This window comes from Canis lupus, chromosome 18 (genome assembly GCF_003254725.2).
Source record: "Canis lupus dingo isolate Sandy chromosome 18, ASM325472v2, whole genome shotgun sequence".
Taxonomy (NCBI): Eukaryota; Metazoa; Chordata; class Mammalia; order Carnivora; family Canidae; genus Canis; species Canis lupus.
In genome coordinates this window covers 44,931,577-44,944,183 of record NC_064260.1, presented here as the reverse complement: position 1 = coordinate 44,944,183, position 12,607 = coordinate 44,931,577, and the positions used below count along the sequence as shown (strand labels likewise).

The 12,607-nt window shown below is 42.3% G+C and overlaps 1 protein-coding gene across 2 annotated transcripts in view; it reads left to right on the top strand.

The window, feature by feature from the left end:
* The window catches only part of EXT2 (exostosin glycosyltransferase 2), a 156,639-nt gene that overhangs the window by 90,735 nt on the left and 53,297 nt on the right, over positions 1 to 12,607 (top strand). For both annotated transcript variants that reach the window (XM_049096248.1, XM_025451939.3), the window contains exon 9: positions 4,222 to 4,411. In XM_049096248.1, the coding sequence (XP_048952205.1) occupies positions 4,222 to 4,411 (190 nt within the window). The remainder of the gene's footprint in view (positions 1 to 4,221; positions 4,412 to 12,607) is intronic.

Sequence of the window (12,607 nt, the reverse complement as noted above, 5' to 3'; positions counted from 1 at the left end):
TAGACTTGTTGCTGGAAGAGACCTCACAATTGCCATCCCACTTGTAGGAACTTGGAAAGTAAAGCCCAGAAAAACGATTACTCCCACAAGATCCACCATTGCCTACCATTTATCGAATGCTTGTAGTGTGAGGTACTTTACATGTATTAACCCTTTACTTTCATTAACAACCCATGGGTTGTTAAGAAATAATAATTTAAAAGTGTTAATAATTAACATTATTAGAAAGTATTATTATCATTATTATTTATCATACCTGGAAAAGTAGTAGCATTATCACAATTATGGAAACTGAGGTACAAGAGAGGTTAAGCGCCTTGCCCAGATCGTACAGCTGAATAAGTTAAAGAGCCTAGATTCATGTTAAGGACACGTGATTCCCAAACTGACCCCCAAGTAGGCCAACTCCTGTTTTGAAGTCATTTGCCTCAACCCTGTCAGCATATCCTACAGTAAAGCACCACGCCTGTGTCCTAGGAAATAACACAGCTTCTGTGTTACGTCTGTGTAAATCTCAACATCTGTATTTTATGGAGAAGTGTTGGTAGAATTTCAGACCTTGTTGTTATGCTCGTTTGCCTGCTCTCTCTCCCCCTTACACTGTCTTTTCTGATTCCCCAGTTTTCAGCCCTATCTGGTATGCAAGTGAGTAGTATGGAAAAACTGAGCACCAGGACAAGTGACTGTCTGCTTCCCACCCACCCCTTCCTACCTCTCCTCCTCCTCTTCCACAGTCATCCATTTCCCGAATGGAGCTGGCAAATGGGATGAGACCAAATCGGTCCTCTTGCCAGAGAGTCTGGTTCCTTCTCCTGGCAAGGCCTTGAAATCAGAGCTGTGATGCCCTTCAGGGGGTGCCTGTGTTTAAATTCCATGGGATTCGTTTTCTGAAACCCAGCTTCGCATCTCTCAGGGAACTTTCTCCTCCTTTTAATGTCATCCAGGCATTTGAGTGTGTTGGCATTCCCCACTTCTCCCAAAGAACAGACCCCATTTTGTTGGAGTTTTAATAGTTTTTCCTTCTGTGTTAGAGGTGTATTTACCTTTTTTAATTTATGTGTTTCCTTTGTGTCAATGTTATGTATTTGGTGTGTTTTAGTACACATACTTTCTGAAATCGTAGTGTTTAGGGTGGGCTCTATCTTATTGGCCCATATGTGATTATCAAAGATAAAGAACTTCCAGCATTTTTGTCTCAGAGAAGAGTTAGAAATAATAAACTCTAGCATTCCCCACAGTTCCAGTTTCCAGATTCTATAAAATGCTGATCCTGCCTTGGACTCAGAGTAGGAGGGTGTGAGGAAGGGCCATGGGCCTTCATCATTGGGTGTTCTGAAGCCAGACCTTGAACATCATAACATCATTCACTCTTCCCTCTCTCCCTCCCTTTCTTTTTTTTGACTGGTAAAGCAAATGATTAGACATCATTCAGTGTTTTCAACCCTAGACTTTCATCATGTGTAAAATGAGAGTAACTGTATCTGGCTTAGGGGTTGTTGTGAGGCTCAGATGAGAGATTGCTTGTATAGCCCGGTGTCTGACAGTTAGTCAGTGCTCAGTAAAGCTTTCACACACATTGCAGTATTTAACACCCATCCTCAAAAACTCTATTTTTGTGTCTTTTCCATTTAACATGGTGTTTTTCAAGCAGAAGAGAGTATCGTTTTGGGAGGAGTAAATGAGTGGATTGGGATGATGATGGTGAGATGCCGTGTGGGTTCAAGATTAATTGTGTCTGGAGCACAGGGCTACTTGCTGACTTTCATTTCCATAAGGATCAGGAATATAGAATAAGATTTGCAGTAGAAAACTAAAAGGGGTTCCTACAGATGTGATAAGATGCTAAGGCACCAGTGCTAAAATCTAGGTGCATTCCTGAGACTGCAGCTTAAAGTCAAAGTGTGAGGTCATGGAACCAGAAAGTCAGCACTGAGAAGACAGCCTATCTTATTGTGTCTCATGGCTGTGAAATCTAATTATGGCCTGTTGTGGACATTTTGGCTTTAATATCCTGATTACATTAGGACTCCTGGAATCCCATTCAGTCTCTTGAGTTCCCATCCCATGTGGATTCCATGTGTTTGTGTACATTTCCTGTCCCACACTGTTCCATCTGGCAAACAGCTGTTGTCCTCTACGTGGTGATGGGTGTCCATCAGTGATAAGGGTGAAGTTGATGGGGGACCTTGGGAATCCCAGAGGACAAGAGAATAAGCAGCCAGAATAACAGGCAGGACATTTCATGTTTAGCCACCTTCTGGCAGAGCTGAAGTTCGGTCCTGGGCTTTTCACATAATAACCTACCAATGTGAATATAATTAATGCCACTGAACTATACACTTAAAAATGGCTAAAATGCAGGTTTCGTGTTGTTTTTACTATAGTTTAAAAGAAATGTCATATACCAAAAACCATTTTCTGCTTTAAATGAGAAGATTGTATATTATATGAATTATATCTCAAAAAAGCTGTTTAAAATATAACAATGTTTTAACAATCTTATCAGTACAAAAGTATTTTTGCTTGTATTACTGCATTAAAAGTTACTTAATGTTTTAATGGTAGCAAAGAAATTGAATTTCCTTCATTACTTTTTATACCTGATTTTGAGAAAATTTCAGAATTACAGAGAAGTTGCAAGAATGTAGAGTGAACTCATGTTGAGAACTCATTGCCTAGATTTTTGCATTTTATATGTTCTCACTCTTTCTTCCCAGTGTCAGAAGTGATGTGCTTTGATAGGTTTTATTTTGCTTTTGTCTTTTTTTTTTTTTTTCAGATTCAATGTGCTAATTACTTATTGGGCCCTTTCAATCTGAAAATTCATGTCTCTTCTATATTCTGTCCTAAGAATTTATTTAATTTCTTTGATAGTCTTATTTCTTCTATGTTCTTTGTCTTCTTTTTCAGGAACCTCCTATTAGGTGGATGTTGGACCTCCTGGGTTTTCTCATCTTCTCCCTTCCATTTTTCATCTTGCCTTTTTGTTCATGAGACTGGAATATATTACCTTTTCCTTTCAATTTTTTTTAATTAAGCTATCATATTTTTAATGTCCAAGAGTTCTTTCCTATTCTTTGACAGATCTTTTAAAATAAAAATAGCAGTTTATTCTTATTTCATGGATGAAAAATTCTCTTCCTGAGGATATAATTTGTTGTTGATGTTGTTTTAATTTCCTTCTGCTCCTTCTATTGTCTTTGTTTCCTCTGAGTTCCTTCTTTTCTATATGTCCATTTGGTTTTTGTCATTGTCCTGAAGATGTTCTTGAAATGATTGATTCTAGGATCTGTTCATGATTACCAAGGAAGCACTGAGAACCTGATCAGAAAACAGCTCTATGTGTGAGGGTGAGCCTCCTACCTGGAAGGCTTCACTGTTAGAGAGTGGAAGGGCCAGCTAGCCATGTGGCTGCCAGCGTTTGGGGACCTGGAGGGGAAGAAGGCTGGGTGGCTCATCATTTAGAATGTAGACTTTCACCTGCATTGTCCTCTCTGCTCTGGCCATGTTTCCATATCCAGAGCTTCAGGTCCTCAGAGGATATACCTCCTTCCACTGGCAGGGATGGGCAACAAGAAGAGGTTTCTGGCGGAGTGGCTGGTTGAAGGGGAGATTTGTAGATCTGGGTCTCTTTTGCTCCTTCTACATACTTTTAACCAGTCTTCCTGTTTTCAACCCTGCCCCTCCTCTTACCCCACTAGGTTCCCACTGAGTTTATTTATTATGAGCCTTTGTGACATTCAACACTTTGGACTTATTTTCTTTGTGGGCCCCCTCTGTGTGGTAGCTTCGCTCTTGCCCTCATTTTCCTGCCCTACTGCTGCCATTTCTCTTGTCCCTCCCCATCTTTCTGAAGCCCATCGATACTGCTCATCTGGTGTTGTATTTTCTCTCATTTCACTGTCATTGTGCACTTGTATTTTGTATCTACTGTAACTTGAGTGGGCTTGAGGGAGATTGGAGATCAGTGTACGTGTTTAATTTGCTGTGTTTAACTAAAAATCTCTTCTCAGCTACAGAAAGTCTCTGCTGCTGTTTTAGTGGCCTCAGAGCTAAAGTTTGGGGAACAGAAGACTTGGAATAATTGCTTTAGTTCTTGGGTTTGTCATGGTAAAAGCCACCAAATCTCCCATGTTCTAATTTATTGACAGCGGTGAAAAAGAGATCAGCCCCATTGTTACTAGATCCTTCTCTAACCCCCACTACTCTGTTGCCTTGCAGAAGTGGGGCAGTGTGAGCAACCCGCTCTTCCTCCCATTGATCCCACCACAGTCGCAAGGTTTCACTGCCATTGTCCTCACCTATGACCGAGTGGAGAGCCTCTTCCGGGTCATCACTGAGGTGTCCAAGGTGCCCAGTCTATCCAAGCTGCTAGTCGTCTGGAATAACCAGAATAAAAATCCTCCAGAAGGTAAGAAGAGTGGGAAAATGATATGTTCAGGAAAGGCCTGGTTTGGGTGTTAGTGCAACTCTCAGCTGGATCGATTTTGGATGGCCAAATTATTTGCGTCCTTAGGTTTAAATGAATTTTCCTCCTTTGTCAACAACAATCCCATTTCTGAGGCAGTGTGACCCCAGTTTTCTCAGTCATCTCATTCTTGTTCTAGGGTGGCCCATTTAACTCCAAGCCCATGGCATGTGCTATAGCCACAAGTGTTTGAGAGCTTAGGAATCAGTGGGATCAAAGGCCAGCAGCCTTGGGAAAACAGATCTCCGCTTCCCTCAGCCATCTCAGCTGATTTGTTTATAGGAAAACTCAGTTTAAAAGGCATTAGTTTTCTCTTTCCTTATCTCAGCTCTGATACTGCACTTTTCTTAAAAAAAAAAAAAAAAAAAAGAGGATGGCCTCACTTCTAATTAGGATAGTCAGCGGAAGATGCCCTGTTCAGGCTTCGAATCTGTTCCTTAAAGTGAGTGCTCACTCAGGTTCCCATTGGTTCATCCTTAATCGCTTTGTCCCTTGCCTTGGCCACCCCTGTAAGCTGCTGGCTGGCGCTGGCAGCTAGGGTTGAGGACTGTTTGATTAATTGGATTTGTTTTTCATTCAGGACGCATAGAGTATGTTCCACCTGCATTTAGTTTCTCATTCAGTCTGTCTATTACTGATCCTAATCCCAGGGACTTCAAAGCTCCTGCCCTTTATAGCCTATTAAAGCCAGGAAGTTTCTGATGGATTAGAGCAAGGAATGAGTTTGAAGTTTGTAATGTGCACCACTGTCACCGATAAGGTCTAGTTTATTACCTGACAGTAGTATCTGCACTTTTTATGGCTGTTCCCTTTTCATTGGTAATACTGAAGTCAGGATAGTCGACCTTGGAGACTGGCAGTAGTGGGTCTCTGAGTTTAGGCAGGGAAAAGAACATTTTCTGTAGACAAATCAGAGTTTGCCCCTAGAAAATTCTTTAGTTCCTCCTGAGATGTTTAAGAAATTTTCCTTAGTGGGAAAATGTTTGTTCTCTGAGGGAGTCATATGCGTTCTCTATTTAGGGAGCCATAGTTTGAGTAAACAAAATGGCTGCTTTAAATGAAAGTCCTGTTTTACGCTCCAGAGAGCAGTACTTTTTCTTGTTAAGTATCTTTTTATGCCAAGTTTGTTTTCCTCCCAGCATCTCATTTTCTGGGTTTTTGTTTGTTTGTTTCATTTATTTGACTCTCAAAAAAGGAGAAGGAAAGGGGTAGAAGGAAAATAAGGAACAGAGGAGAAGGAAGAACTGGACGGGAAGGAAAGGAAAGGCAGCGATAAACAGGAGCTGTGCAGGGAGGCCCATGGGGAGGGCCACGGAGAAGGCCATGGAGAGGGCCACAGAGAGGGCCTTGGCCAGCTTGCTCGGAGGGAAGTGAATCAGATGGTTTGGTGCTGCTCTGTAGTGTCTCCCGTAAAAAGAATGAGTCGTGTTTTGAGAAGGAAGGCTGCGTATCCCTCTTCAGATCTGGAATAGCTCACTGCTTTGTGCTGCACTCACACTCAAGCGTTTATTCCCAGGTACAGGGGCCGCCAGCTTTCAGAGGGAGCCTATCAGCACCCCACCCGCCCAGATAGGCACAGATGCAGATTCTGGAGCTACATGCAAAAGAGGCTTCTCCTTCCTTCGAAACCTTGGTTAGCCACTTCAGGCTTCAGGTGAATGATTTATTGTGAATTCAAGTCACTTCTTTGGGGCGAGTATCATCGCAGACGGTGAGAAGGGAAAAACCATGTTCTACCTTCTTGGTCAAAGCCCAGACACTGATGTAACAGAGCAGTAGCACGAACCTAGGTTTTGGAGCTGGGTGTTCAGTTTTAATTTTTGGTAGACCCTGCTAAAATGTAGTGGTTAATTTTATGACCAGGAGCTTAGTTTATTTTTGAAATATTTTGGCTCCAGGGAGGAAAGCGAGCCCTCAACTGACGAGGCCCCAGTTTTGACACGTTTAGAGACTGAACCAGCTTTTTTTTCTAACAGTGGTTTTTAAGTCTATGCTCAGGCTCTGGCAATGTGGTTGTTTGGGGAGAGCATGAACCATGTTTAATCTTCTGTGGGGTGTTTGTTCAGTTGGTAAATGGGGCTGTCAGCTCTGGCCCTCATGCCAGCAAAGCCATCTGAATCTGTATGTATGGCATTAGTAACACATATATATTTTTTAAAAAGTAAGTCCAAGGCTTTGAAATATTAGAGGCAAAAGTGATGTTTTTCACTTTCTCTACATTTACTAAAATAAATATTGTGGTGAATATGTCTGCTGCTGGGAGGGTTCATGCAGGCAGAGACCACCCCCCGCCCCCCCCCCAACGCCTTTTTTTCACTCTCCAACCAAATGCTTTTTTTCTTTTTGGTTACATTTAAGTCTAAATTGCTGGGTTTGAAGTTTAAGTAAATACTTAGACTAGGCAATAGAAATTTCCAGTGAGCTTTCGTCACATTGGTTTTGAGCTCTGTCAGAAAAAAAAAGGCAAGCCAGTGCTTTCCTCCTCCCCAACTCTTCAATTTCCAAACTTGATGGATATAGAGGTTGTTTGGCTTGGCCCCCGGCCTCCCTGTGAAGGAAGCTATTACATTGTACATCTCATATAGGTTTAACTCAGCCTTCTGTTTTAGCTGATTTCAGGGTTAAATTTGAATTGACCTCAGGAGCTCCCTAGCTTCAGATTATGACTTTCATAGTTGTTAGCAGGCAGGATGGCCTGGGCTGAATGTGTCAGGATGGTCATTCCAGAGGAGGCAACAGAGCAGTAGAAGCAACAGCTGCCTTCTTTTGAGCTGAATTCAGGGACTATGAGGAATTAAGGTCATGTGGACCCTCCGTACACCAAGCAGCTTGAGCACTCCTAAGGTGAGCTCAAGGTTTGTATGGAGATAATCTGGCCATTTATTTTATTGATCTGTGGTTGTGTTTGTGACAGTGATTGCCAGGATGGGTGTGAGGTCATCTGCAGTCAACCTGATAATTTTATAGTACCTTTGCCAAGTTGGAGGAAAAATTCTCTTTGCTCACATCTTTCTTGGCATCCAACATGGAGCAAACCGTTAATCAATACACATTTTAAAAAAAATCCTTAACACAAGGAGTTCTTTTTCTCCTTCAAGCTAGGCTAAAGTTCCTAACTGTGAAGTTATCAGGTCACCTGGCTCAGCTGTTTGTTTTTCATAAATTCGGCAATGTGTTTAAAAAAACCCGTTTTTCAGACTACGTTGTGTGGATGGAAGGTGACATTTTTATTTTGCTAGCTACAGATTCACAGGATGAGACACAGGGTACAAGGCTATGCTGTTTTAGTTTGAATACATTTAGAATTTAGAATTTCACTTAGAATTTAGAAGGAGTAAGGGAAAAGAGACCCCATTTGGCCTCAGCAATGGAATTAGAGCCTGAAGGTCTCTGGCTATGAACTATGTCCTTCCACACCCTAAAGGGGCTACCTCACAGCTTTCTGTGTACACCTCCTCAGGTTGTCAGGAGAGAAGTGAAGGCCATAAGGCTTTACAAGCTTTACAAGAACTCTTTTATGAAGATAAAGATGAAATGATGTTTTTATCACCATGTATTATATACCTTTTAAATCCCAGGAATAGAACTGTACTAAATTCTTTATACATATTATCACATCCTTATGACAGACCTGCAAGGAAGCTGTTCTCATTCTCATTTATAAAAAATGAAACCCTGATTAGTTGTGTAATTTGCCTGAATCACAGAGCTGCAAATGGCAGAGCCAGAAATGAACACAGCTCTCTGTGGATCCAGAGCTCATGCCCCTTACAGGAAGGCCCACTGTATCCACTTAAATTACCATTTAGTGGTAGGAAAATCATCGTGTTTGTCTGTTCTCTGATTTGGGATTATGTAGAACTAGGTCTTGTCAGGGACTCAGAGACAGAAAAGTAAATCTGTTCTTCTGAAAACACTAATGGAAGGGGGGAAAAAAGTTCTTTTTTCTCACCCATATTTTTCTTTCTCACCGCATGCTTCTGTCCTAAGTTTTTAAACAATCGGTATTACCTGCTTTAGGGCAGGCAGTAATTACAGTAATTTGATTTCTGTTCTCCACAGAAGGAATGCTAAAGCCTGAGAGAATGGTAGTTCCCTTTCTTGGAGGCCTATTTTATTTGAAAATGTGAAAACAAAAAACTGGAAATTCTATTTAGAGGGCTGTCTTGTGGTAATGATGGTGCAGCTGACCATTGAGATGGAGACTGCTTTTGCCCTGGCTTTTGGCTACCCAGGCCTACCTCAGAACTCACATTTCCTTCTTCACCCCATGCCATCCTTTTTGGTCTTCATCATTCTAAAACTTCCCTATCAAAGACTTTATAGGGCAGGGCCAAGTTAGTTCTCTGTGGATATTGATTGTCGCAGGTAATTCTTTGGGTATAGGTAACAACTGTGGAAAACCCATTTGTGGTTTGAACATGCTGTATCCACTTGCCAAGTGAAAGTCCAAATCCCATCCAGGGTAGAGGAATGTTCACACTTAACTAAAGCAGCTAGCCTGTTTTCTGTATTTATATTGCAAAAAGAAGAGCTGTTTGTTACTTTGTGAGGTTAACATGGAAAAGGTTCCAGGTTCTTTTGTTTCATTTGTGAGTTCCATTGTCTCAGTTCTAGAAGGTTATTGGCAGGGATCCTGTTTATGTGAAAGTGGATATGGAAGGTACTAGCTGGGGGCATGCCACTGGATCATCAGAGTAATGTGCCAGATCTAACATGTACCACTTTTGCCACCCTTACACCTAAGGTTTAGAAGTCCATTGGTTCAGTAAATAGACACAAATGTTCAAAGGAAGGTACTGCTGACATTTAGTGGATGTCTCCTCTGGGCCAGGCTAAGTGCATTCTAAGTGCATGCTAAGTGCATTCATGTTCGTGTTCATTCTCACAGTCAGCCATGGGAAGATAGCGTTACTATTCTATCTTCATAGTTGAAGAAACAGGTTAAAAGTGATTCACTCGTTCAAGACCCCATGGCTAGTAAGGACTACACCTGGGATTCAAAGCTCTTCCTAAAAACTGTTCTTTCTATGATATATTACAGCCTCATGAAATCCTGGACCTCAGAGGCGTCCTATTTGGTCTCTCATATGATGTCAAGTAGAAATCTGACCTAAGTTAGTACATTTCAAGTAAAAGCACACATTAAATTGATAAAGGCGGGATCCCTGGGTGGCGCAGTGGTTTGGCGCCTGCCTTTGGCCCAGGGCGCGATCCTGGAGACCCAGGATCTAATCCCACGTCGGGCTCCCTGCATGGAGCCTGCTTCTCCCTCTGCCTGTGTCTCTGCCCGTCTCTCTCTCTCTCTGTGACTATCATAAATTAAAAAAAAAAATAAATTGATAAAGGCATTTCATCATTTCATTTTATCTGTTTCTCCATCAGAAGATTCTTTTTAAAAACATTTTTATTTGTTTATTTTTAAATGTTTATTTGAGAGCGAGTATGTGCACAAGCAGGGTGAGAGGCGGGGTGGGGAGGGGGGGGGATCCTCAAGCAGACTCGCCACTGAGCATAGAGCCCAATGTGGTGCTTGATCTCACGACCCTGAAATCATGACCTGAGTTGAAATCAAGAGTTGGACACTCAACAAACTGAGCCACCCAGGCTCCCCTATTTATTTTAAGTAATCTCTACGCCCAACATGGGGCTTGAACTCATAACCTGGAGACCTAGCATCACATGCTCCTCTGGGCCAGCTGGGCATCCCTCCATCAGAAGATTCTTGCCTATTTTGAGTCTAAATTAGTTGTCCTGTAACTTCCACCCAGCCATTGGTCATGGTTCTAACTTGAGAGATATGTCATAGAGAAAAATTCCCCTATCATCTAATAGCCCTCCTGATACCCTGTGTGTTAGTCAAGGCCTAGGTAGGAGACAGAAACCACACAGTAACCAGAACAATAAAGGTTTAATGGAAACAATTATTAACTGGTAACAGGTGATTGGTGACTAAGGGGTATAAACTGTAAAGACAGCAGGAAATAAATTTGGGAATGTCCCTTCCTCAGCTAGCTCTGAGTTTCAGACTGTGTTGGACAGCATGTGACTGTAGCCCACTGCATAGTGAAGTTTGCTGAGGTGCCACAGGCCAACTCTGGCAAACAAACTTAACCACCCCCCTTCAGTACCCACAAAATTCAACAGGAAGCTAGCTACCCGGGCACGTTCTTGAGCTTGCTGGAAAATTGAAGGCTTCGGTGGAGCTCCCTGGGAACCACCCATGGGAAGGAGCTCAGCTAGTTGCTCTTGGTGGTGTCTGCAGGACCTTTCACAGAACTGCCCTGAGGATGCCACTTAAACTTGGTAGAGAGAAGTGCCCCTGCTGCCTATCTTCTGGTCAAGTACTGTAGGAGCAAGAAGTTAAAGAGGCACTCCTGAACCAGGAAGAAAAGCACCCCCTTCCTTCCCAAGTGTCCCTCCAGCACCCTCTACTGGCAAAGCCTAATGTCAAGCTAGTTGGTGGAGGGCAAATATTTACTGGATCTAGTTCTAGTATGAGAAACAGGGCAGTGATGGGTGAAATTGAAGCTGAGAGGCAATACATTGAAAACTGGCGCCATTAATCTCCTTAAACATTCTGTAGAAATCCTGGATTCAAGTACCTGTACTGTCCTTATAACTCCCCCCACCTGTTTTCCAGCTTCTTGGAACTTTTCCCATCTTACCATACCTAACTCTGAACACAAAACCTTTCAAAGTGTGGTTCAGGGACCTCTGGACATCCATGAGTACCTTTCAGGGGGCCTTTGAAGTTGAAATTATCCTCATGGTAATGCCAAGTCCTCTCCACTCCCCACTCTTTATCCTTTCACAAGGGGTCAGAAGTTTCCAGAGGCTACATGACATGGGCTACATCACTCTATTGGCTAGTGGGATGTGCTTGTGTATTCTTGTGTTTTAAAATTACCTCAGTTTTAATTTCTCATACAAATAAATTGTGTATGTGTGTGTGAGTGCGCGCATATCCCAGAGAAAGCTTCTTTGGGGTTCTCAACAATTTTTAAGAGCATATAGAAATCCTGACACCAGAAAGTTTGAGAACTGGTGGTCTAGTGTAGTAGGTGGAGCTATAACCTCTTGCGTTTTAGATATTACAATTTATGTTTCATAAGACTTTGGAAAGTAGACTTATGGCCAAGGGTTGCATTTATCTGGAAGAGGAGGGGAAGCAAACAAGAATAAGGATGACTGCTGGAAAACCTGTTGAGCTTCATTGTTTTGCCCCAGGTCTAGAGAAGCATGAGGTCTTCACACTGCAGTAGATGGTACATGTTCTGTTTGGCCTTTGATGCTAAACAGACTTAGATTCAATCGCTGGCCTTATCATTTAGTAGCTCTGTAACCCCTGCCAAATTACTTAATCTCTCAGAGCCTTGTAACTACTGCTTTGTCAATAATTCCTGCCCCAGGAGGTTGTCAGGAGGATTGGATAACATTGCATCCACAAAGTGTGTGCCATATATTAGTTGCTTAATAAAGGCCCTCCCCCACTCCGTTTATTCTTAGAAGACAGTGAGAGGGACTTGCTGACACCCCATAGGTAACATGGGACATAGTCTTCAGTCTCGAGTCCTGTCCCTATCTACCTTATTCCAAAGCTATTGATTAATTATGCTCCTCGAGCCAGGGATGAAACTATAATTAACTACGGTTATTGATTAAAAGGCCCCTAGGATTATTTCTTTGGTGTTCCATCTTTTTTTTTCCAAACATGCTTCTTTTGGAGTTGACCTCTGTTTTAGGCTCTGTGCTTATTTAAGACAGAATGTCTTAATTACAGGGCCTCCATTTATGCAGGCTTTTTCCGGGACCCTGGTGGCGTCCCAACAATGTGTTCCTTGGATATACTATAAAATAGACAGAAGTAAGATATTTCATCTGCAGGCAGTACAGACAGCCTTTTCCTTTCTGACTCTCCCTCCCCATACTTCTCTTCAGTATTGTGACTTTGGGATGGCCACAGGCATTTTGGGGCTGCAAGACTCAGGCAAACTAGATCTTTCCACAATTACACGATGGGCTTCTTGGAAGCAGTCTGATACCTAGCTTTCCCGTCATCATTTGACAAATGTTGTGTGAAGAACAAACTATCCTCTGTAAAGAACCCTGACGTTTATGGACAAGGGTACTGTACTG